Genomic DNA, 24,867 nt, shown 5'->3' with positions numbered 1-24,867 from the left:
TCCATAGACCTCCATAGACCTCCATTATTTGAATGTCAGCAGACAGCAAGAAGCCTCCCAGATCTCCAGATGCATTTGAGATATCAAAAAAGTACTCCAGAGTGTTGTTCAGCATGGGGGTGAGTAGAAAATGAAGGCTAATCATGTTTTGGGTGTACTATTCCTTTAAAGACGCTGCATGTTTCTAATCATATCTCCAACGATCCATTCAGAAGCAACAACAAAGAGAATGGCAGATGAGCCCAGTTTAGAAGAGTCTCTAACGGCTGTAAACAAAATGACATCAGTTAATCCTGTGGAGCCAAGCGAGAGCAGAGGTGAAGCTGAGCGAGTAGAGAATAAGTCGAGAGCTCGTTGTTAGAGTTGAGCGCGCGGCAGACCGGTTTTGAGTGAGGTTGTGCAAGTTTAAAAAGTGAACATCGTTCTCGCTGCACGCTCAGTTCGGTGGCACCAAAATAACAGCATAGATATTGAGCAAAAGAACACGATATTTAAAGTTTGCCTGAAAACTGTCTGGACTACCCAAAGTAACACATCCAACCTCCACCACCTACACCACAACCACACTGTTAAGTTCATAGATGTGCAAAAGGCTCCATTATCTTTGCGCAAAAATCGTTTGCAAGAGAGCTAACATTTTTCCCTGTTCAATGACACATTGTTGAGTGTTTAAACCTGAAAGGGTACAAGACTTTACTATTTGCTTAACAATTAATATTACTTAATTATTTAATATTACTTTAACCAATTAAATACCATTTAAGGAATTCAATTAAGTAAAATGTAATGTGATTTATTCAATGAATTATCTATAAATAGATCAGTTGCATTTCCTGCACGTGCCTTTATTTCTGAAATGAGGAGCTGGAGCATTTATTTTTATGCCGAGTTTATCGTGATATTGAATTGAGGTCATATCACCCAGCCCTAGTACAGTAACGTAGGAGCATGCAGTGTGGATCAGTGGATGGACTGGCGACTTTAGCCTGAAACCTGATCCAACAATGACTAAAATATATTTAAGATGGGATCAGATCAGTTCTCCTTAGTCGCACAGAGCAGGAAGGGAGTCGTCATTATTTCACAACCAAACCAGTTATTGTAAATTAGGCTGTATTTACAAAGAGACTCGCTACTAAATGGTGTTAAAGCTCCAAGTTCCACATTCTTCCTCTTTTTATTATTATATTTTTTATTGAATTTTCTTAATATTTTTTTATTTTGACAGGTTTTGATCTATTTTTTTCCTTTTTTTTTTTCTTTTTTTGTTTTGCACCCCTGGGTCCCCCCTGCAGGAATGACCTCAGCCTGTCCAACGTTCCTTATTCTGCACAAAGTCAGCCTTAAAATGTCAGTCGTCAGGCTGTTTGATTCCCTTCCATTATTTATTTTTTTCCAGTCATATTTTCATGGCGGCACGCATCAGCATGACGTCACAGAAGCCTTTTTTGACAGCGGCGATGAATCTCTTCGTGTGTTCACTCCAGTCATTATTGGCTTCACAGAAACTGATTTCATGCTGCACTAATAGGAGGTTACGCAACAGGAACGACTCTTTTTCAGAGCGGAAAATGAATTTACTATCCCAGCAGCTGCTGCAGATGTCATCACGGTGAAACAAGAGGTCCAGAGAAAACAAGAAGGCCCAGTTCACAGTGCAGAAAATCCAACTGACTGTAAGGTTGTTCATCAGCACGAACGTTCTTCACGCCGATGAAGTTTCTGGCAGTGGGAGCCACTTCTGCAGCTGCTTTCTGAGGAGGGAATAAAACAGTAACTCAAAGCCCTGAGGTCTTTCCATGTCACACTCGGCTCAGATGACATTTCTCTCCCTCCTCTTTGGATCAAATTTAAGCATATTCCTGGAATTTAAATCAAATTTGCCACTTTTTTTATTCTAAAGAATGTTCATAAACCTATGAACTGATATTCCCCTTCCACACCTTTCTGCACTGACAGACAGGAAATGAGGGTCTTACTTCCTGCTGCTTTGGAATGAAATATGCCGAGGTCGAACCACATCAATTAATAGTGTTTATGTCTCTTCATTACTTCAGTTCGTCCTCGTTTCACCGAGCCGGCAAAGATGAGGAGACGAGTCATCGAGCGTCCGGTGGGCAGCTCTGTGCGCCTGAAGTGCACAGCGAGTGGAAACCCCAACCCAGATATCGTCTGGCTGAAAGACAGCAAGCCTCTGGTGGATGAGGAAGGGGGCGAGAGGAAGAAGAAGAGGTGGACCCTGAGTCTGAAGAACCTCACGCCCGAGCACAGTGGAAAGTACACCTGCCATGTCTCCAACAAAGCTGGGGAGATCAACGCCACCTACAAAGTGGAAGTCATACGTAAGTGTGAGTGGGTGGGAGTGGTGACCTAGTGTTTAGATTAGTGCGTTGTGCTCTGAGAAGGTTGCAAGTACCCGGTTCGATCCCTGGAGAGTGACACTCTGGGGCCCAGAGCCTACACTGCTTAAACCAACACTGCTCCCCGAGCACCGCACGATGGCAGCCCACTGCTGCCAAAGTGGATGGGTTAAGATACAGAAGTGAATTTCTCCATTGTAAGATTAATGAAGTTCAATTATTATTATACTGTAAGTCCTCAACTGTGTTTGACAGAAGAAAGAGAGAAGGTTGAGTTTAAAGGGATAGTTCAGTGAAATCAGGGTTTACACAAAGACTGCATGATGAAACTGTCTTCGTGTCTAAATTGGTTATTTGCAGAGAATAAAGAATAAAAAATAAAAAGAAAGTTAGAGGAGGTGCGCCATGTGAAACATCTACCCGACACTTGCTATACTCCATGCTTAATCAGGCATAACAGAAGCTTTTCTTCTAATTTTGAATGAAAAATAAATTATGCAAGAAAAAAGGAAAATATTCAGGTGTGAACAACAGCTTTTATGTAGTAGACCAACACGAAGCTGGCCAGGTCTGCTGAGTGGAATAAAACGGAAGCCCGTTTCCACCACTCTCATAAAAATTTGATCTCATAATTATGACTTACCTCTCTGAGAAATCTAAGTCATAATTATGAGATATAACCTTGTTTTTTATGACAATGGAAGAAACAGACTTCCTAAGAAGTAAAAAGATAAGCCTGCACTTGTTTTTTTTTGTTTTGTTTTTTTTAATAAATATAACACAAGAACAAATTGATTAATCAGCAGTTTAGGTTCGAGAATATGTTCAGAGGCCCCCCATACAGAGGAAGAAGGAACCCTGCTACGATGAAACCCAAAACTCTATTGGTTTCATCAATTCTTTTCACAATAAACCATCAGCGATGATTCAGGTTATAATGGAACAGAATGGGAAAAATTTCAAACAGTAGGAAAGCTTCTGCAAATCAGTAAATGTTTCTTTGAGTCCATGTTAATTGCAAAGCAGACACAAAAACAGCAAATAGAGGTTTAATTCAGCTTTGAAATCCTTTTTTTTTTTTTTTTCAGTGTTAGTTATTGATGACCTCCAGTGATGTCAGTAGACATCCTTTCAAGCCAGAGAGGAATGTTCAGCATGCTTTCTAAAATCCAGCTGCAGCTTTTATCCAAAAAAGGTTCTGTTGTTATATTCACAGCCCATGTGATGAGTTGTGGTTGAGATGCGTTGGTTTTTTGTTGGACGTCTGCAGGAGCTGTTGTCAAGCTGGATGATTTAACATCTCACGGCTTGGTGCAGTTGGAGCTCAATGTGTGTCTGTGTAAGACTGAAGGTTACAGCTCTGTTGAGAGGCTCAAACCAGCTCTCCTGACACTTACATCTGCTCTACATTAGACTACAGCTGTAGGCTTTCCTGAAAGCACCCCCCCCCACACACACACACACACACACACACACACACACACAAACACACAGTCATGCATAAAATAGAAAGAGCATAAATCAAACTGCTGCTTGCTGATGTCAAATGTGACATTCAGTCGTTCGGTCAGGAAGCAGTCAGCTGTCAATCATGTGAAGGACAGCTTCTAAGAACCCTACATGAGGAAGCGCAGGTCAGATGAACAAAGATGCTCTAAGGAAAAATTTACCTTCTGCAAGTTGGGAAGCTCTATTACGGTGTTGCAAGATTTGCCTGGAAGCTCGGAATAAAAAAATGTAGACATTTTGCACCCTAAATATAAATTTTATTTTATTTCATTATTCATCTTCTGTCTGTTGCTTTGGTTCATATTATCAATAATATAATTTTTAATGAGCTGAGATCAGCATGAAGCCAATTGGAAATTATCTTAAATTATATAAAACATACAGTTATGCATTCATTCTTCCCCTTAGTACAACAAACAAAAGAGGTAACAGATTTTCTTGGAAATGAAGTATTCTGGTGGGCCCACAACAACACATTTAAGCAATAAAGGAATTAAAAAGAAAACAGCACATCACGTCTCTCCCAACATAGTGGTGGCAGCGTAGTGCTGTGGGGAGATGTATGAATCTAAATCAAGGATCAAACTGAATGAAAAACTGATAGAGATTGAAGAAGACCTGAGACCTTCCAGCAGGAGAACCACCCAGAACATTCAGCCAGAGATACAATGAAAGGCAAAGATTAAAGCAGATGCATGGGTTTTAGAATGGCCTAGTCAAAGTCCAGACCTGACTCTGTCTGAGAATGTTGAAAACTGATGTTCACAGATGATCTCCATGCAGTCAAACATAGCCTGACAGAGACATTTTTTTTAGAAAAATGATGGTATGAATGAGAATAAATGGAAAAGGTAAAATATTTGTTAATTAAACTGTGAAGCTAAGTGTGCTGGATTCAGTCGACCTGTGTAGGAACACTCAGAATCAAAACATGCTGACATGGTTTTATCTCTCCCCTTCAGAGCGAACCATCTCCAAACCGATCCTAACCGGCACCCACCCTGTCAACACCACCGTGGACTACGGTGGAACCACGTCTTTCCAGTGTAAAGTCCGCAGCGATGTCAAGCCTGTCATCCAGTGGCTAAAAAGAGTCGAACCCGGCGATGAGAACAAATTCAACTCCACCATCGAGGTAGGAAACACACAGCTGGAGAAAAGGAAGCTTTGCAACCAACAGAGAGCATGATTCTGAGCCTTTCATGGTTCTTCTGAAGGTCGGAGAGTACCGCTTCGTGGTGCTGCCCACAGGAGAGGTTTGGTCCAGACCAGATGGTTCATATCTCAACAAGCTGCTAATCAGCAGAGCCAAGGAGGAGGATGCTGGGATGTACATCTGCCTAGGAGCAAACACCAAGGGCTACAGCTTCAGGAGTGCCTACCTCACTGTGCTGCCAGGTTGGCACTCCATCCATTTAACCAATCAATATTACTTCTTTGCAAATGCTAACTTTTTATTACCCTTTGATTGGCATCAGCACACTATTAACTTGCCTGTCCAGAAGGAAAGCAGAAACCTCTGCATGGCTGAGCTTAAACAGAGCTGGACTGATGTTTACCTTTGTTTTGCTTCTTTTTTTCTGCTTGAATCTGAGAAATGTGGCGCCTAGAAGAAGCCATTTCTCAGCTCTATCATGAAGCTACAGCCTAGGAAAGCCTGAGCTCCATCCCACCTGACCTCAACCTACTATTGATGCAGAACTCTTGCTGCACTACAAGTGCAGTACTTCTTAACTAGAAGTACATTTTTATGATTTGCACCCATTAAAATGTATAAAACAGTTATTTATATGCTATATGTTTTTCAGTAAAATGCATACTTTTATTCTGCACCAGTCTAGAATTTAAGTGGGTGTATTATTTTTAGAAAATGAGATGTTTTGATGACTGTTTCAGGTTAGCGTTGCATATCAGTGTGGCGTATTTTTCCCGTAGGTATTGATATGGATTCATGTTGGTCCCATGTGGCTCAGTGTTGTCTTGTCATGGACTGGCTTCCTCTCCAGGGTTATCCTTCGCTTTTCAGACAGGTGCACAGATGAGCAGTTATAAATGATTGGTGGATGAATTGAAATTCTTCTGTTTTCCTTTTCTGCAGATCGGAAATCTCAGCCCAGCTCCATCCCGCCTGTTCCATACCAAAGCCTTCCATGGCCCGTCATTATCGGCATCCCGGCAGGCGTGGCCTTCATCCTAGGCACCGCTCTCCTCTGGTTCTACCAATCAAAACGTACATGCACCTCTTCCTCCTCTGCTCTCCCCGCCGCTCAGCGTTTACCTGCAGCCAGCCGCGATCGCGCCTGCCCAGCGCTGCCCGCACAGTCCACCACTGCAGACAAAGACTCCCTCTCGTATGAGGAATACCTCGCCCATCAACAGCTGCTCCTGGCTCAGGGAGGGGCTGGTCTGGCTCCCAAGGTCTACCCAAAGATCTACACGGACATCCACACGCACACCCACTCGCATGTTAACGGGAAAGTTCACCAGCATCAGCACATTCACTACCAATGTTAGCAGTGAGCGCAGAGGCTTCGGTGTCACATTTCAACCTCTTTGGTGGACATGTCGGTGTGCATGCAGATGCAGTCATAACATGAAAATCAGAGCAAAGAACATGGAAGAGACCCTGCAACTCCGCTCCAGACGTGTGACTGTTAATGGACCTAAGGCTGATGTACTGGAGGACATAAGGAAATCCTACCAAAGCAATAGCAGATGGTTCTGTGCTGTCTTTACACAAGCACAGCTTCCTCTGAGAACTTGGGGCAGACAGCATGCTAACACCACCAACGGCTCCTGGCACCATCTGGCTACGCAGCATCCTTCTTTAACATCAACCCAACTGTGATGGAACAGCAGCAACAAGCTGCTCCAGTTTAACTTTGGAGCCTAAAGCGCTTCACCTCATTTGAACACGCTTAACTCCTACAGAGTTTTATACCTTTGAACACTCTAAGGAGAAGTCTCATGAAAGTATTCACACCTTTTGACCTTTTTATACATTTTATCAGGATACAAACTTCTTACATGCTATTATAACTGTGAAGTGGAAGAAAAATGGAGTAGAATACAATCATACTCATTATTGTTAGCTGATAACATCTGGAAGTGTGACGTGCATTTGGTCTCATTCCTCTCCACTCCAAACCCTATAACGCTTTAACATATTCCCCTATTGAAACATGGTGGTGGCAGCATCATGATGTGGGAATGCTTTCCCTCAACAGGGACAGGGAAGCTGATCAGTTTTTATGAGGAAATGGATGGAGCTAAAATCCAGGACCTTCCTGGAGGAAAAGCTGTTAAAGGCTGCAGAAGAGGGAGGGAGGTTCACCTTCCAACAGGAGAACCACCCTGAACATTCAGCCAGAGATATGATGGGTAGATTCACCTAGTAAAGAAGCCCTGCTGCATTTACTGAGGAGAAGGGAAAATTATGCAAAAACAAGCTGTAGTTTAAAGGTCTTGATTGTAAGGTATGATTAAAACATTCGTTTTTGACTCATGCCACACACAAGAAAAAGTTTAAGGGGAGTGAATACTTTTGTGAGGCTCCTGATATATGAGGTTATGGTTCATCTTTTATCCAAAAAGCTGTTTTCCACAAGCCTGTTTGAAGTAAGTTTTATGATCATATTGGATTCATTTTGGCCTGAATCTCAGACTAAACCCATCTGAGCCAAAACAAACTGCTGTATCTCCAGTGAAGACAGAACCAGGCTCAGCTTTTCAGTCTGAAAAGATCCAAAGCTGCAGGGTGATTCCTCATTAGGTCCATCTTCATCCAAACAGCTGGTGGACTGATCTAAAATACCTTTGCAGTAGTAAGCTTCAGATTTGTTGCAAAGAAGCTGACAGAACCTGTCAGCAATCGGAGTGATTTCCTCCTTTCTGCTGCAACATCTCCTGTTCTGCTCAGTCTGATCCTCAAACATCACAGTGATGAATGTCAAAGTCTTTTTCAACATTTCATTGATCCTTGGAGAATTTAAACAGCTTCAAACTGATGGACTTAAAAGGTTTTTTATTGTTTTTTTTTTATTCTTTACCTTCCTAATGGGGTCTATTGTATGATGAATAATTTAAAGTCCAAGAGACTTAGTTTTTTGTTTTGTGAAAATTAAATTAACTTGTTAAATTGCAGACCCACTAATAACAAACCCAAGAAATGAATCAGTAAGTTCTGCTTAATTTAAGTGCTATGCATTATTTTCCCTTTTTTTTTCTTTTTTTAACATACTTTGTCCATGGCACATTTTTGAGCTGTTTTTGACCTAGTGGATAGAAATTTGGAAATTTTGCTTTCAGATTTATTTTCATTTTCTTTCATTTAATTTCTGTTTTCTTAGTTAAGTCATTCTCTAGGGCCAAAAGAAACACAATACAACAAATAATCACATCCAGAACATAATAAATACATATTTGCCTTCAAATTTATATATTTCATGGTTTACATTTTAATATAAATAATTAATTATTGCATTCCGACCATTAATCCAATCATTAATCGAATATTTTTTTCCCTAGAAGATCTAAATAAATAAATATTTAATTATTAATTTAAACCCAGATGTATTCTTTTAAAATTATTTGAGGTGATTTTCTGTATTTGGATTTTCAAATCAAACATTTATTATATTAAAGGTACAAATATCCCCAAAAATTTAAATTTTAAGCAAATATTTTTCAATGATTTAAGTTCCATATTAATGCTAATGATTTAGATAAAATTCTAGTTAATACAAAAAAAAACAATCTTAAGTCAACTTTCTAAAGCTGGAAATTTTTTTTGAATTGTTATTAATTAAATTCCTCCATCATAAATGTATTTTATCACTCCTTATTGAGCCTCATGTCGACTCTAACATATGATTGCATACTGGATGAATTGTAGAGCAATTAGCTTCTCTACAGCAGCGTTGGCTCAACCCACATGTTTCCGTTTTGTATTCCATCTGATATACATGAATATTTCTTTATGCATTAAACTTTAGTGCTTTTGGCCCTTGATAATCCAACAACTCTTCAATTTGTAGCAGATTTTAGATAAAACTTGAACCATTTTTATTCTCACTAAGTGACTTAATTTCAGACGCATCTGTGGTCCTTTTAGAACAAGACAAGCCAGTTTAATGAAGCATGATCACCTGTGAGAGGGAAGCTGCTCTAAGTAAAATCAGAACAAAACATGTCAAACTTTCAAAGGAACTTTTGTACTTTTTCAACTCTAATGCTCCATTCAGCTGCGTTTCTCTGTAGTTTCTGCGTGCGCTCATCATGAGACAGAGATGATCGCATGAATTTCTCACATTTGAAAGAGAAAAACTAAAGCTAACAAAAATATTAAAATGTGCTCAAGGGTAATGTGAAAAGCCAATATTTTTCAGTGCAAATCTTCCTGAGGGTAAAAACCACATCGGCGAGAACCTTAGAGGGGCGTTCCTGTCATCACTCTGCAGGAAATGATGGACTGGAATCATCTGGTACCTCCAAGTTTTAAGGATTTTTTTTAACTTTTCTTCTTTTTTTTTGCACAGCTCTTCAAACTAAAGAAGGATATTTTAGAAATATATTTTTTATAAATAATGCTTATAATACTGTTTATTTTTACCTTATGTTATCTGTTTGTCAGGTCTTTAGACACATCATCCAACCAATACTCTCTACCATTAAGCTCTGCACTGACTGCTGCCTTAGCAAGCCGAAAATTGCAGGCCGACTCTTTTTACAACCCACCAATTAACGATATGCTCGACTGCAAGCAGCTTCTAAAATGTTAGATTTCTTCTTCCTGTTGGATGTTTTTTGTGCCCTAATTTTTTATTTAAAAGAAATTCTTCAACCAGGAACATTTTCATGGAAAATGTTTGTACTTCCAAAAATATATAGATATATATATAGATATATATTGACTATAGATATATATTGACCACTTGTAGTTAGTTTTCTCATCAGATTACAGTCTGTTACAGGTTAGAGCTCATGGCAAATTGTGTCTAAGTGAACTCACCACTAATACCCACATGGAATAAGATGAGAGTTATAGATTTCTTGAAAAAGAAGTTTAAGCTTCACCTACAAACCAGGACAAAATGTATGATCAAGATTTTTTAAAAAGGAAGGTGTGTTTTTAATTTATTTTTTGGTTTATTTTTTCCATATAACGGGGCATTATACTGCATGAATGGATATTGTGTTATAGTCATAATGGGAGCTTTTTAGCCTATATTATGTTAATGTTACTGTAAGATAATGTACATGTTCTGACAAATTATACAAGTTTTATTGATTATCTTCATAATGACAATCCTGTACAGATCTGGCATAGTTTATAGATTAAAAACGGTTTCCTGTTGCATTATAATTATGTTTTTGGTGCCATTAAAACATGAAAAGCTGTTGGTGGTTATTCCCTTTTTTTTTTCTTGTTCAACTCAACATATTAGAATATAACGAAAAGGTTAAACATGTTTTGTCCCTCACTTCAGGATATCAAACCCATTTATCACATAGAATCATTTTACACAGAATAAAATACCAGGCCTTTATAATTTCACTAAGCACCTCCATAAAAGATTAACAAAACCCTGGATTTGGTATCATATTCCTCAAAAGGCTGTGATTTTCCTGCTGGTGCATGTTTCCTTCCACCTAACTTTCTATCATACAGCGGGAGGTTTATGTGTAAATTATTACATTTTAAATCCATTTAAAAATAATTAAGGCCAAAAACAACAGCCAAAACAAACCCTTGCAGGGATTTGAACCCAGGACCTCCTTGCTGCAGGATAACCACTGTTCTGTCCTGCAGCACCCAGATTACAAAGGGAGATTTAGTCTGAAAAGTTTCCCTGAAGCACAGAGGATGATCTGCCATGCCATACCAAGGCAAAACAATAGGATGTGGAGTTTAAGACAAACTAATCCTGGAGATTGAGCCTCATTTTTTATTTTTTTTCAGCACCCTAATTGGTCTTTCTCACTTTCTATTCTCCCACTATCTGTGAAGATTCAGTTTTATCTGTTATGTTAAACACTCAAAGATTGAGGAGCATCCAATGACTTATAGATGGAGCACAGGAGCTGCAGCTGGTGCATGCAGGGGGGATGGATCAGACATAATCATGAGTCAGTAAAAGCTCCTACAGGTCTGATCCTAGACCAGCACTGATGCAGCCACTCCTGCCACCATGGGGCTGTCTCTGACGATGGTTGATCTCTAAATAGTTCAAGCCCTCAGTTGTGGGTTCTGCAGCCAACATTTTATCTTTCAACGTGGCTGTCTGCAGAGATGACAGATGGACAAGTGTTGCGTGCAAATGGAGGGTGTGAAGGCGCAGTGCCTCTCTGCCTCTGACTCATTTAGGAAAGGAAGATGATGAAAGAAAACCCAGCTGAGAGGATGAGTGCCGCAGGAGGACAGAGGTGGTAACAGAATAGGGCATGAAAGCTAAAGCTCAGACCGTGCTCTTCAGGTGTATCGGAAATGTTTGGTTTGAATCTCGTTTACCTATTACATGTTGAAGCATGTTTTTTAGCAGTAAATTATCAAATCTGTGGAGATATATTTTTTAAAATACCTGCTATAAAGTTTTCAGGAGACTTTTCAACATTGTTTGCTGTCAGGTCCTTAAAAATTGTGACATGGACTAGAACTCCATGCTATGTTCTTAAACTGAAGACTTTCATATTTATATTGAGAGCATTTACATCCATATCAGGTGATCAGGTGTATGAATGTGTGACCAACAGTAACTGAATATTTTGCTGCTCAGCTTTCCATGACCATTTGTTAACTCATCACTCATTTTGCTATTTCTAAGGAACAGATAAACATCCAGGGTTCATTTCAAGTGTGACATTTCTGTTCTGTTAAATCTTAATATTGGATCCTAAGAGCTATTGGCATCAGTAAAGCATGCCTTTAGTATGCTAAAATATCAATAGCTTAGGCTCAGCAACAACAAATGCTGGAAAATTACTGGAGACAAATAGGGTGAAGGAAAAGCTGTTCACAACAACTGGCAGGATCAGATCATGGGTCACCATGGGGTAGGTGTATTTGTGGCTTCATCAGAGAGAAAACAGGGAATTCACCACAAGGTGGTAACCATTATTTAGCCTTGAAAAGTTTTTTTTTGTTTGTTTGTTTTAGATTAGAGCTTTAAAATAAATACATCTAAAAGAGCTGTCACAGTTCTGGAACAACATCCTATGGACAGATGAGGCAAAAATCTACCCGTACCAGACTTATGGGAAGAAAAAAGTATGGAGAAAAAGGGAGCTGATGGAGTTCAACATCATTGAATCATTGGGGTATCGTCATGTTCATGAGGCTTCTAAGCCTTTCATTGCAACTATTCTGGGCAATATTAACCACTGAACTCATTGGACTCTGCTTCATAACACTAGAGAAAGCTAAAAAAAACACATATTACCATAAAGCTACAAAACAGCTTTTTAAGACAATGCAGGAGGATGTTTTCAATGGAAAAGTCAATAACCTGACCTGAATACTACTGGGTGGGTATTTCTCTTGCTGAGAACAAAACTGAAGGGAAAGTGTCCCAAAAACAAGCAGAAACTCGTCAAAATGTACTATTTTTCAAGGCTGCACTTTTAAAAAGATGAAATTGTCCAGTGAGTTGTTTCCAAATGAAATTTGCTTTTGTTTTACACTTGTGTAAACAAAATGACAAATAAAATCTGTCTAAAGTCTAAACTGAGGACATTTGCCGTAGAGATGAAAACGTGGGTTTAGTGACATCTATGCCTTCAAGTCTTCACACTGGGATTCACTGCAAATGATTTGTAACCAAGTATTTAAAACTAATAGGTGAGATCCCTTCAAAAGTGGGAGGCACACATTTGAAGGATTGTTATTTCGCACTTTTCACCTGTTTGGTTGTAAATATCCTTAAATTGAAGCCCAAAGCCTTCAGTTTAATTACACATTGTTTCATTTCTAATGTATTTTTTATAAGAAGATAAGAATTCTGTTATTTTTCCAATATTTGTGGACCTGAATGTAAGCATGATCATCTCAAATATTCTCCTGCAGTCTTTGGTCAGTTCCTCATCAGAGAACATCTCAGGGTCCAAAAACTGTCAAACAACATTCCAGCTTTTCTGACACCTTTTTCTTGGCAAGGAGATCAGGGCTTCATGCTGCTAGTTTGATGGTATGCTGAGGGTTATTTTATTATCCGTTTCCTGTCTGATTTCTTATGTTATAATTTCCACATGATGTTCCATTCTGGGAAGAGTGTCAAAGGGCACCAATCCTGCAGAAAAAGTAGAGATACTTACTACTTTTCTCCGATTGGAATGAGAGTCATCATGTCCAAAAACTTTTAGTTTAAGTTTGCTCAGACTAGAGGAAACTCCTCTAAAATAGTCTATTTTTATCTTAGAGCAGTTTCAAACTGTAATCATGTGTTTTATCTTGTTGTTGGAGGGATGGCTTCTTCCTCTCTGACTGGCCATGTTGGTACAGAACTTGTTTGACCTCTTCTAGCTTCCACAGCTTCTCCACCAGGTTTTTAAAGCTTGTCTGTAGCACACAGAGCTCCAACAGAATCATTGTCATGATGCCATTAAAGGAAGCAGCTTTTTTTTGGGGTGACCTCCTTAAACTTTGTTTACAGTTTCTCACCATCAAGTGTTTTTTTCCCTCTAAACCTCTGCAGTCGTGCCTTCTCTGGCCATTACAATGGCATACGACATGTCTACTGGCATGGCACATGATTTGACCTTTAACCTTTGCTTTCTGGGTGGAGGGCTCTGCAGTTGGTTAGTTAAAAGGGCTGGGAACTCATACAGGAGATTCTTGGGCCCTTAAGTCAACAGCAGCTGCGGTTGGTGATGAAGAGAAGCTACCCAAAGAGAGCTCTTTACCATCAACCTTCTTTTCACTTTGAAAGGAGCACTCAGGTGAAAGGAGTCAATGACCATGAAAAGTTCACACACACACACACACACACACACACCTGGGAGAGGCAGATCACTGAAACCCGAGAGATGCCGATGCACATGCGCCCTCACCTGCACAAAGTTCGATGACGTCCATGTGCAGCGTGCACACTCAGATACTCGCAAAAACACAAAAGCATGCATGCATCACACACACTTCCAGATGAGAACAACACAGAGACACCTGGCTGGCATTGAAATGCTGCTCTGTTTGCATATCTCTCCCTCTCTAATCATCCTCCACACAGCCACAAAGCCTCTATTAAAACTGGGGAAACAAAAACACAAAAAGGAGCAACAGGCGGCTTCCATCCTTCTTCCACCCATCCCTTCCCTCCATCTTTCCCCCCCTTTCTCTGCTGCCCATGGGCCAAATGTTTACCTTCCTCCCATGAAAAGAGAGGGACGTGGAGCGACAGGGTGAGAAAAGAAAGAGATCTGACTGAGGGGAAGGAAGCCAAGGCCTTTAAAGTCTGCAACAGAGCCGTGACAGAAGCCTCCTAATCTCGGTGTTGTCTTTCGGCCCCTTTTTCTCGCTCTATATCCTGCCAAGTTTGTGTCTGTGTGAGTGTAAGGGAGTAAAAGAGGGGAAGAGACAGTCACCGCCTGGACATGTGCTCTGCAAGCTAAACTGTGTGCACTCTGCTTAGACAAAATGTTTGAGAAGACTTAAGGAAAAGCTGGTCTGTGCGTGGATAGGAAAGAGAACATGATGTCCGGTATAAAGAGGCTACAACCTCTCTTCCTGCAAGTGACGGCGGCTACCTGGGTCTGAGGAGGGATGGAAGAATATCAGAGAAGTCAGATCTGTTTCTGTCTGACTGACCAATCATCACTTTTAATGATTTGCCGCTGAACAGAGCAGCTTTAAAACACTAGCAGCTGTTTGTGTGCAATAGGCTTATGATATGAGGACATAAAACTTGTGCAAGCAGAGCTTCTTACAGTGCCAGAAAACCACTTTATCTTTCAATGCGGAGCTTAACAAAATCAAACACAAATTTGTAATTCAAAGAAAATCATTAATGTTTTTAGGAATAAAACATAATCTTTTGTTGCACCTCCTTTTACTGGAGGGGCTCTGCAGCCGTATCTTTGACTGGATGTTCAGAGTTGTTGTCTGGTTTGAAGGTGAATTTCCACCTCAATCTCAAAATCCCCCCCAGCATGATGCTGCCACCACCATGTTTCACATTAATGCTGTGTTCCATGATTTTCATGATGCTGATTTTTCTCTAATGTTCTAATAAACCTCTGGAGTCTTTATAGAAGAACTGCAGCTTTAATCCCACACAGATTCCTCCTTGTTCTGCCCAAATCATTTTTTTTTTTTACTTTAACCTTCAATTCCTGTCAACTTGCTATGTGTGAACAGAATGTGCCTTTGGTTAGACTTTTTTTGGGCAGTTTGTTGCCTTTATTTCCTCCTTTGACTTAAATGTAATTCTGCAAAAGGGAAAATGTGAATAGTGATTCGTTATTAAAAATTATTAAAAAGGACGAAAATAGCTTAACATGAAGCTTTTTCACCTTCACTTTTATTATCCTAAATATACGTCACAACATAATTAGTTATCCCTTTTTTAGTGAGAACAGAACATTATAACATTTGAATCGACAATAAGGAAACATTATTTTTTGCCCATATTTGAGTATTTTTCAGAACATATTTGTAGATCTAACTATTTGACCATATCTTTATTGTCGATAAAGAACAAAGGGCTTCTTAATGTTGTTTTTGTAGAAAACTCCCTTTCCTTCTCAGGTTATTTATGCATTTTGGATGTAAGACAGGTTGAAGCTTTGCTCTTTTTTAATTACTGGTTTCATGTGCTTACCATATACTATAAGCAAATCATCTATGTTACTATAGAGTTGTTGTTACATCCATCATGGCCAACACCTTTAACCCGTGCACCAGACTGTAGAGGAGCTGAACAGCTCCTTTAATGAAAGACTTTTACACCTGGTTTGGAAAAAAGGAGCACTACTGCAGGTCATTCCTCTCTGCTGCCATCAGACTTTACAATGCAATTACTATTTAATACCCTGTGCAATAACCTTTGCAATAATCCTGTTAAATAAGAGACCTTCTTTTGACTATTGAGCTGATGTGACAAGTGAATTTCTTCACTGTGGAGGTATATAAGTGTGCTGTAGTGTCTTCTAGGTTCTAAAACTATAGGCTACTGTAATTATTTTTAGTTAGGAACACATCCAATAGTCAGTTTGCTGAAGCTGCATCTCCAGTTTATCATCAGGAAAATCTCTACTCATGTACTGGAGAGAATTTCATGTTACTATCTGTACACATGTGGAGCTTGTAAATGTCCAAATTTAAAGTTTCCTAAAGCTCAGCAGAGGCAGGAAGCAATGCTGCTAAAGTTTTTGCAAATTTCTCATCTTCCTACAGATGGCTCCATAATGGAAAATCATACAGTGTTCTAATAATATGAAACATGTAATATAATAAAATATATCTGATGGTAAATTAATTGCAAGCATCAATATTTTTTATGAAATGTTGGTGGATTGAAGTTGGGAAAGCTTATTGTTGAGCTCATTTTCTTGTTCCCCATAACTAGAACAGTACAGGAGCCAGTGACACCCAGTGACATGGACGGGCTCTATTACTAATATGTTTAGCTCACATTATTCTAATGCTTTGTCCTCAGGGTGTAGGTGCACCCACATTATAAAATAAATCTTCCCTTGTGACCTTTTTGGGGCTGCAGTTTAAACATCATCAACAGCACTCTTCTATTTTTAAGCTGAATGTTAAACATTTTAAGTGATGGAGATCACACATTGTGCCCCGTAGGCTTAGGCAGGGAACACTCTCGGTGCGCTCCACAAAGACAAATAGCTCCAGTGTGAAATCATTTAGTTCGTGTCATGTCTTGCCTAAAGGGGATTACACTTACAACACCAAAGGTAAGAGACTGAAATTCTGAGTGACAAAGTGTGAAGTCTGGATCAGATTAAGAGGGAAGCTTCTCTCCCTATTTTTTTTTACACACATAGTCCAAATGTGATGGAGAGGTAGAGGCTGAGAGAGCGAACAATCTGTGGGAACACGCTGCTGAATAATTACTACTGACATCAGAATAGTTTTCTTTAGCTCTCTGAAGTGGCACAGCTCATTTGTACGGCCTGGAGCTATGCACAACTGTGTGTGCATGTGAGAAGAAGAAAAAGATGGGAAATAGAATAAAATTGACAATTTTTGCCTATAAAATTCCAAGACACCTTTTTGTGGGACCAACAGTCCAACAGATCCCAACTGTAAGACAGTGTGTGTTCATAAGGAAGCGATTACACTGATTTAGTAATTTCCCGATCAATGTGTGGCATTATAACAGCTTAGGCTGCCCCAGGGGGGCTGTTTCTTTCTAGGTGGACCTTGAAAAACAGGAAACGACTTTAAATCTCACTGGAGCACAGAAGAGGATCAGCTCCACCGAATCTGCACAAAAAACATCCCGCACACACTGGAGTAAAGGCCTGAAAGTTGCATGCGCAGGCCCAGAACACACACACAGTCACACCTGAGCCCCCTTCAATAGACATTATTCAACACCCTGACAACCAGGGACAATGGAGCTAAAACCGGCGGTCTGCTAAGAAGGAACCAACCTGTCTGAACACATCAGACATCCTTACCACCCGCCTCATCGCATGAGCTTTTCCGTGCCGAGATGACTTCAGGTGATATCCGGTTTCTGTGTGGATACGCTGCTCTTTGTCCTCACCTGCAGCTGTTTTGTAACAGATTTGAGGGTGAAATAACAAGTCATGTTACAAGAAACTGCATCCGGCAGGCTTGGACTCTGGCTGAGGGTACTCTGGCAGAATTCCTTCAAACACGACTTGGGAACATCATTGCAGCATCTTTCAGCCACCTTTTACCTCTAATCACCCATAAGCCAGGATGCTTTTTTGCACCACCTAATTCCTGCTCCTTTCTGTGGATGTAGCAGGACAGGAAACTCAACGCTACATTGGATCTAGGGCAAAAGAGTGTAATGATTAAATGATTTAACATCAGAAAACAGCAACTTCTAAAACAATTATCACAGTTTGTGTTTAATCAATTACTTTAAAATTCTCTTTCCTGAAGCATCAGGATTTTTGGGGTCACACCTACAGAAACTGGCCTTGCTTCCATAATGTCTAGAAGCCTGTCACAGCAGACAGGATAGACTGAGTTCCTGACCAGTCTGGATCTATGCTTAGGCAAACACTGACAAGTCAGACAAGTAAAGAGGACAGATTCCTCCTCACCCCGTGCTCAATCTACCATTAAACAAATGCGATTTCACTTATTTACTTCCTATACAACATCTCCATCATTTTGTGATTTATGGCTGAAAATTAAACATCTTACTAATTTAGAATTAAAAGCAAATGTGTTAAATGCAAAAACATCCAGCTCAGAGTGAACAGAAGTAAACCCCCAAACCAGATTTAGTGTCATTTATCATGAAGCAAAGGAGAATAAAAAGGAAAGTCAATTGAATCCATACTGAGACAAAACCGTACAAAATTAACATAAACAAATTGTTATCTCCCTCCATTTCTGTCTTAGAGCTTAAATGCCAATTTATGATTAAAATGTCAGATTGGACCTATTTTTAAATTACTTTTAAGAAGTCGTTAGCAGTGTTTTGGATAGTAGCTTGCAGGTTTAGAAGTTAAATATCTTTTTATATCACAAGACTGAATAATTATTAAATGTTCATATAAGAATTTAGATCTGAGGGCAAATTATCCAGGTTTAGATAGTCATCCCTTTAAAGCCTGGACTATAAAATAATTGACAGAATTCATTTTTTTTCTTATTAGAGTTGTCATTAAACTTTTTGAAAAATGACACCAAAAAATAAGTTTTGTATAAGTTATATGAGATAATTTATTTGCATCAAATTTGATACATAAGGCATTTCTCCATAATCTTTTAAATGCTTTCTGTTAACTACTTGCGTCTTATTGTGTAAGTCAGGGTTTTCAAGAATAAAAATATAACACTGATGATGTAGAGGTCTCAAAAACTCATGTATCTAATATGATACAATTGGCTTTAAAAGGGTTAACCTTCTATAATTCAGAGTCAGAGCCTGGTGATCTGGATGTTTAGTTCAGCTATTACAGACTTGAGTTGGACTGGGTGAAATACCTTACACCTTACTTGCACTTAACCCTCAGTAACCTGAGAATTTACTTAAAATAGCAAAAAAAAAAAAAACCTGTGAGGCAGATAGCACTAACAGGGATTCAACAGCCAGACCATGAAAGCAGCGGTGGAGGTTGTGGGTTTAAAGTTAAACAGAATACAAAATACTTGGTTTTATTTTCTTCTCCATTTGTCTGAAACCTTGATCCTAGAAAACTTAATGTTTCCCTTTTCATTAGTATTTACGTTTAATAGCAGAGAAAGCAAAAAAAAAAACACAGAAAGGAAACATGCTTTAGTAAAGAGAGGCGTAATTCTTTTTATTCTATTTCACTTGCAGTTTGACAGAAAAGAGCGATCAGTGTTTCATCTGTAACATATACATATAAGTCCAATTAATATTAAAATTATATTATACATCAAAAGGAGAACCAAAACAGGGAGTGGTTGTTGTCTAAGGAGGAGGGAACCCCAGCGAGGACACAGAGCGTCTGAAGGAGGCTGGAGGTTTGAAGACGGGGGAACTCCACACTGAACTCTGACTGTACGACTGGGGAGTTGAAGGTGTGTCAGGGAGGCGGCTGGAAGACAACAGAAATCCTGTTATTCTGATTTTACAACAGATAACAACTCAAGTTCCTCCCTTTGACTTTTTAAGAAGCTCATATAGAATGGATGTCAGATACAGGAAGTCTGTTACAAGACATGCATTCACCAGCCAGTCCTGTTTTTACCTTTACTTAGAGAAAAACTATATCCATCATAAACACAAAAAAAATTTAACATTTTTGTTTGTCTAAACTGATTTTTATCATTTTAACACCTACAAAAAAAGCTTTAAAAATAGATTGCATCTACTTCAAATTTATGCTGTTGCAAATCTTAATATTTACAAAAAATAATAAGTAAATAATATGTAGATTCCTTAAAGTTACTGAAATGTTTTTATTCCCAGTTCCAATATCTTTGATTAATGTAGAAACCTTATTGGAGGAATCAGAACCAGGATAAAAAACAGAAAAATGGTTCTAGATTTTAAACAGAAGTTTACTTTATAATTCATTTCCATCTATTAGAGGAGATCACCTGACAGTGGCTGAGTGGGTAGAGTGGGCGGTCAGTGGGTTGAAGGATCTGTGAGAGGTGTTACCTGTATAAAAAGTCAGAAAAATCTTTGGTTAATGCGTCACAAATTTAAAAAACTAAAAGATATACAGATAGATATCTATACAACATCTAAAGAGGACTGGGATGTTCTTACTTAATTTGTTTTCTTGATTTATCTGGATTATTTCACTACCAACAAGGAATGATCACACAAATGTAATATTTTAAAAGAAATAATACTTCAGTGATCATTAATAAGTGTTTTTTTTCTAAAATGATGATGAAAACTTCTCCTTGGTGCTCCTGACTGAATGCAGACAGGATAGTAGTTGTAAACAACAGCATCCCATTTAGATTTCTTACCACTTCACCAACATCTGGAAGAAGAGATGGAAAGAAACTGGACGTTCCGGAAGAACCCTGGAACCACAGAGCCTCAAACCTTCCCAAAACTGAAAACTGGTGAAACAGCAGTCGCTATCCGCAGAGAGGTTGCTCTCAAGCTTTACAAACTTTTCTAACACCCATGTGGAGGAGTCAAGTTCTACAAGGAGAAAGGTTCTGTAGTCAGATGACGGAAAGGGTGAGCAGCAGCAAAATGTTCGTTTGGAGGAGACGGGGCAGAGAAGCTTTAAAACGTGAGAACATTGTGCCAGCTGCCATGCACGGGGGTGGAAGCATCATGCTGTGGGACAGCAGACCATGGTCCAACATGGAAGGAATAAAGCAGACTCAAATGAAGCTGGTTAAAAACATGTAAACCACTAAAAAGGATGGTCTGTCAAGTCTGAAAAAAAGGTTTAGAATAATAGTATTGAAAATTTCTCAGTATATTAAACCCATAACTTTATGTTTTGTTGAAGCACCTATATGTCTCTACTTAGCACAGCAGTTCTGGGCATCTTCTCCCATTATTCTCTGCAGAACCTCTCTGACCCAGTCAGGACAGCATCTGTAAACAGCTGTTTCCAGGGTTTCCCACAGATGTTCAGCAGGTGTCAAGACCAGGTTCTGCCTGGGCTGCTAGGTGGACTCTCACAGTCTGTTCCTGCAGCCAATGGATCTGTTTTCCTGCAGAATATCTCCATTGGCTGCTATCATCATACCCCCTAACTTGTCTTGTCACTCAGTTTCTGCTGCACAAACCATCCCACAGCATGATACTGCCCCCACCAAGCTCCATTGCAGGGAAGGTGTTAGCCAGCTGAGCAGTGCCTCTTTTTCTTCAGACATGAATCTTTGGAGTTCAGTTCAAATCACAAAATAATAGATGCTTCATATTCATTCTGCCGTGAAAAAATGTTTAATATTTAAAATAAATCAAGAAGGGCTCAGAGTGTTATGACATGTGCAGTTTATAGTGAAACCTTAGCTGCAACTTGGTCTCATAATGCAGCTAATTATAAATCGGTTTGTTTCCTCTACCTCCACTTCCAGCTAAAGTCTGTTAGACAACCTCCAGGCAGACAAGATGGATGCAGGAAACTTATCCCTACAGAGAAACACGCAGGTTTCTAGCTAACATGGTAACAAACCACCGGTTCCTGTGATAAATGACACCCGTCGTCGTGTAAAGACTCGATCCGTCGGATCTAAGACGCTTTAAACAAAAGCTGAAAGAAGGATAAATATTTAGCTTTCCATCCAAGAAACATTTACGTTCTGCCACTGCCAATAATAATAATATGAGCACAGCCCAGCTGAGGCAACACTAATGCAGTTATTTTTCCATAATTCAAGTGAAACCCTTATGGAGACAGAAACGCTTAACCTGAAGCTGTCAGCTTTTTTACGTTTTACTGTTTAACTGGTGGATTGTACGCCCTAAAAACAACATGTCATAAACATTCACTGCTTAATATTCAATAATAATGATTTCATCAAATAAATAGTGTCATTTTGACATGCATCTTTATAAACGTTTATTTCAGTAACCCGCTTTGAAAAACACCAAAAGGAGATTAAATCAATTAAAGTGTTCGTTTTGATCATTAAGGCTAAAAGTTTTTTATCCATTTCTCAAATAACTTCAAATCAGATTAGACAAATAGAAATAAATAATCTAGAAATATGGACCTATTGAAAAGCACAGAACACATTTACTACACAGTATCAGTTCATGATAGCTGGTCTCGGCTTCTATTGTCTCAATTATTACATCGGAGTAACATGGAAGGGAGAATATCAGCCTCTGGTTCTGCTGGGATGTTCTGTAAAGCCAGGCTGCTTTCACAGTCTGTTCATCTTTACTGTTGTTTCAGTGTCTCTCATTTTCCTTTTCACTCTATAAATTCCCTGTGGATTTCTGGTGGGACCAGTCAGGCCCACTACCACTATCATCATTGGCCCAGCTTTGGTACTTTTTTGTGTTGACCCGATACAAGTCCTGCTGGATCTCCACCAAGCTCTCCAGCAGAAGGAAGCACAGAGCGCTCTAAAATGGACATAAGGAAACCCAGCAGATGACATGAAGCCCCAGACCATGAATGGTTGTGGAACTTCAAGAACCCAGGATTCTGGTCCTACTGAGTCTTCCTCCAGACTCTGGGACCTAGAATGAAAGTTTAATCCTAGAGGAGGACTTTGGACCACTGAGCAGAATTCCAGTTCTGGTTCTCCTCAGCCTGGCCAGCCAGACTGTGTCCACAGCATATTGGTCTGGAAAGAAGCAGGTGGGGCCTAATTTCAAATGCGAGACCAACAGAGTTGGAGGAAGCAGTTAAGAACAAATCAAATATGGATGTGATGCAAAAACATCTTTTTTTAAAGAAAAGCTGCTAAAGCAGCCAGCTGCTAAATTTTAAATAATATAAACAGCTCTTCTGGAATATAATAACATTGAAACATGCCACTGTTGCAGCTGCAGTCTTTATCGGTATGGTTACAGAAATGCGTTATTGCATTATGGTCTGTTTTCAGACCAGAGAGTATTGAGCCTTACCAGACTGTAAGACAGTCTGCTGAAATAAGAAAGAATGGATATCAGATACAGGAAGTCTAAAATAATATAACTTCTAGATTGTATTGGGAGTTATTGAGATGTGCCTGCAATTTAATTTCTAAGTAAACACCCTTCTTGTGTCAGAGGCAGAGTCTGACATGGTTGCCACTCCCACCGTGACACAAAGGGGAAATAAAAGCTGAAAGACTGGCGTAGAGGTGGAGTACATACCCATTCTTCCGTCTTGAGGAGGCTTCATGACTGACAGCCTGGGCGCAGAGTTCGGCTGAAGCAGAAAAATAAGCAGAGAAATGTAGCCGATTACCTCAGAGCATTCACTGCCCTTAAGTTTCATGATGCTGTATAATCTGAGGGAATTGTCTTTAGGTGGAGTTGTGAGTGGGGGTGAATTAATGGCACCTACTTTCCTGAACAGACTCCTTTCATCCACCTCCATGCTTTCACTGCTGCCAGACAGGAAGGCACACTTCATTAGTTCTGTTGGGTTCAGCTGGCTGAACACCGCAGTGGTGCCTTTAACCGTTTCCTTTAAGGCACCAAAGGTTTGACGCAACACAAACACTCTTTCCTTTTAAAGTGACAAATCCAGAAATTCAGAGCCGGATCAATTAACAGGAGTAGATCCAATGTATAAAATGGGATCCATATCCAAATCTGAGAAAATAGCTGTGTGTGAAGAGCCTCAGGTAAGAACAATCTACCGTAGGACATCAGGTGTGACTCAGGAGGTGTAATAACTACAGCTTTCCTTACTTACTAAATTAAATATGGTTTGATGTGACAATGAGCTAAAAAGGAAGGTTAAAGAGGCTCCATATTGATGGACATAAAAAAGCACTACTGGAGATAAATACTCACATGTTTGTGGTCGAAGCATGTCGTGGGAGGAACACACCAGAGTTATATGGAATCTGAAGGACTAAATGCAGACGACAAATAATAAAAGCAAATAAAAATAAATATCCGCATTTTCTGAGTGATGCAGAGGCAATCAAGTTAATGCAGTTGGAGTTCTAAAGCTCAGAGAACAGCAACTAATCTGCACTGCAAAAACATTCTGATAAGAGTTAAAATTTCCTAAAATAAATGTTTTTATCCTTAATTTGAGTAGGAAAATAAGTTGATCTGTCAAGCGAATGAGTATCTTTACTCTTAAACAAGATAATCATATAATATGCACTAGAAGGAAGAGACTGCAAATGTTTTTTTCTTAATTTAAATGTAAATTATCTTGGTCCATTGACAAAGTGTTTCACTTACCTCCTTAATTCAAGAAAAAAATCAATAGATTTTTTTCTTTTTTAGAAAAACTGTCTTACTTATTTTTTGCAGTGTGTTCCTCTTTTGAACTTTAGTCCAATTCATGTTATTCGGTTCTTTATTTAAAAAATTATGGAGAAAAAAATATGCGTTTTTACAAATAAAAAAAAAATTTAAAAATGCTTTGGCCAACAGGTAGAAACATGACTCAGAGGCTTTGCATCAAGTCAGATGGGACCAGTGCCTCAATAAAGACGGGATTTCCAGAAAATAATTGGACAAAATGAAGAAATGGTAAATTTACCTTCATCTTTTTTTAAACATGTAATGTTTTTTTTTTTTTTTTTTTTTTTACAATATAACAGAACAAGCTGTGTATTTACTATGGGGCCAAAATGGTAGCTTTAATATTTGCAAATGTGTGTGGAGAGTTGTGTGTCTGTATCTCGATTTGTGTGTGTGCAGTGGGATTTGAAAATGTGTAAATAAATCTGTAAATGTGTGAGGAGATTTGTGTGTCTGTA

General features: G+C 39.2%; 2 protein-coding genes across 2 annotated transcripts in view; one reads left to right on the top strand and one right to left on the bottom strand.

Annotated features, from left to right (window-relative positions):
- Positions 1-9,030, top strand: part of fgfrl1 (fibroblast growth factor receptor-like 1) — an 85,290-nt gene extending 76,260 nt beyond the window's left edge. Inside the window, exons 4-7 of the mRNA XM_015373290.1 lie at positions 2,058-2,342; positions 4,832-5,004; positions 5,087-5,267; positions 5,968-9,030. Coding sequence (XP_015228776.1) covers positions 2,058-2,342; positions 4,832-5,004; positions 5,087-5,267; positions 5,968-6,383 — 1,055 coding nt within the window. The 3' untranslated portion in view covers positions 6,384-9,030. The remainder of the gene's footprint in view (positions 1-2,057; positions 2,343-4,831; positions 5,005-5,086; positions 5,268-5,967) is intronic.
- A 10,333-nt stretch (positions 9,031-19,363) lies between these two features.
- Positions 19,364-24,867, bottom strand: part of rnf212 (ring finger protein 212) — a 12,889-nt gene continuing 7,385 nt past the window's right edge. Inside the window, exons 9-13 of the mRNA XM_015373264.1 lie at positions 23,942-24,002; positions 23,487-23,529; positions 23,294-23,348; positions 20,101-20,164; positions 19,364-19,595 (exon numbers count right to left, since the gene is read on the bottom strand). Of these exons, the coding sequence (XP_015228750.1) occupies positions 19,469-19,595; positions 20,101-20,164; positions 23,294-23,348; positions 23,487-23,529; positions 23,942-24,002 (350 nt within the window). The 3' untranslated portion in view covers positions 19,364-19,468. The remainder of the gene's footprint in view (positions 19,596-20,100; positions 20,165-23,293; positions 23,349-23,486; positions 23,530-23,941; positions 24,003-24,867) is intronic.

The sequence above is a fragment of the Cyprinodon variegatus genome, unplaced genomic scaffold (genome assembly GCF_000732505.1).
Source record: "Cyprinodon variegatus isolate N-32 unplaced genomic scaffold, C_variegatus-1.0 Scaffold84, whole genome shotgun sequence".
Lineage (NCBI taxonomy): Eukaryota > Metazoa > Chordata > Actinopteri > Cyprinodontiformes > Cyprinodontidae > Cyprinodon > Cyprinodon variegatus.
Note: the sequence above shows the minus strand (reverse complement) of the source record. Positions and strands in the feature narration are given on the sequence as shown.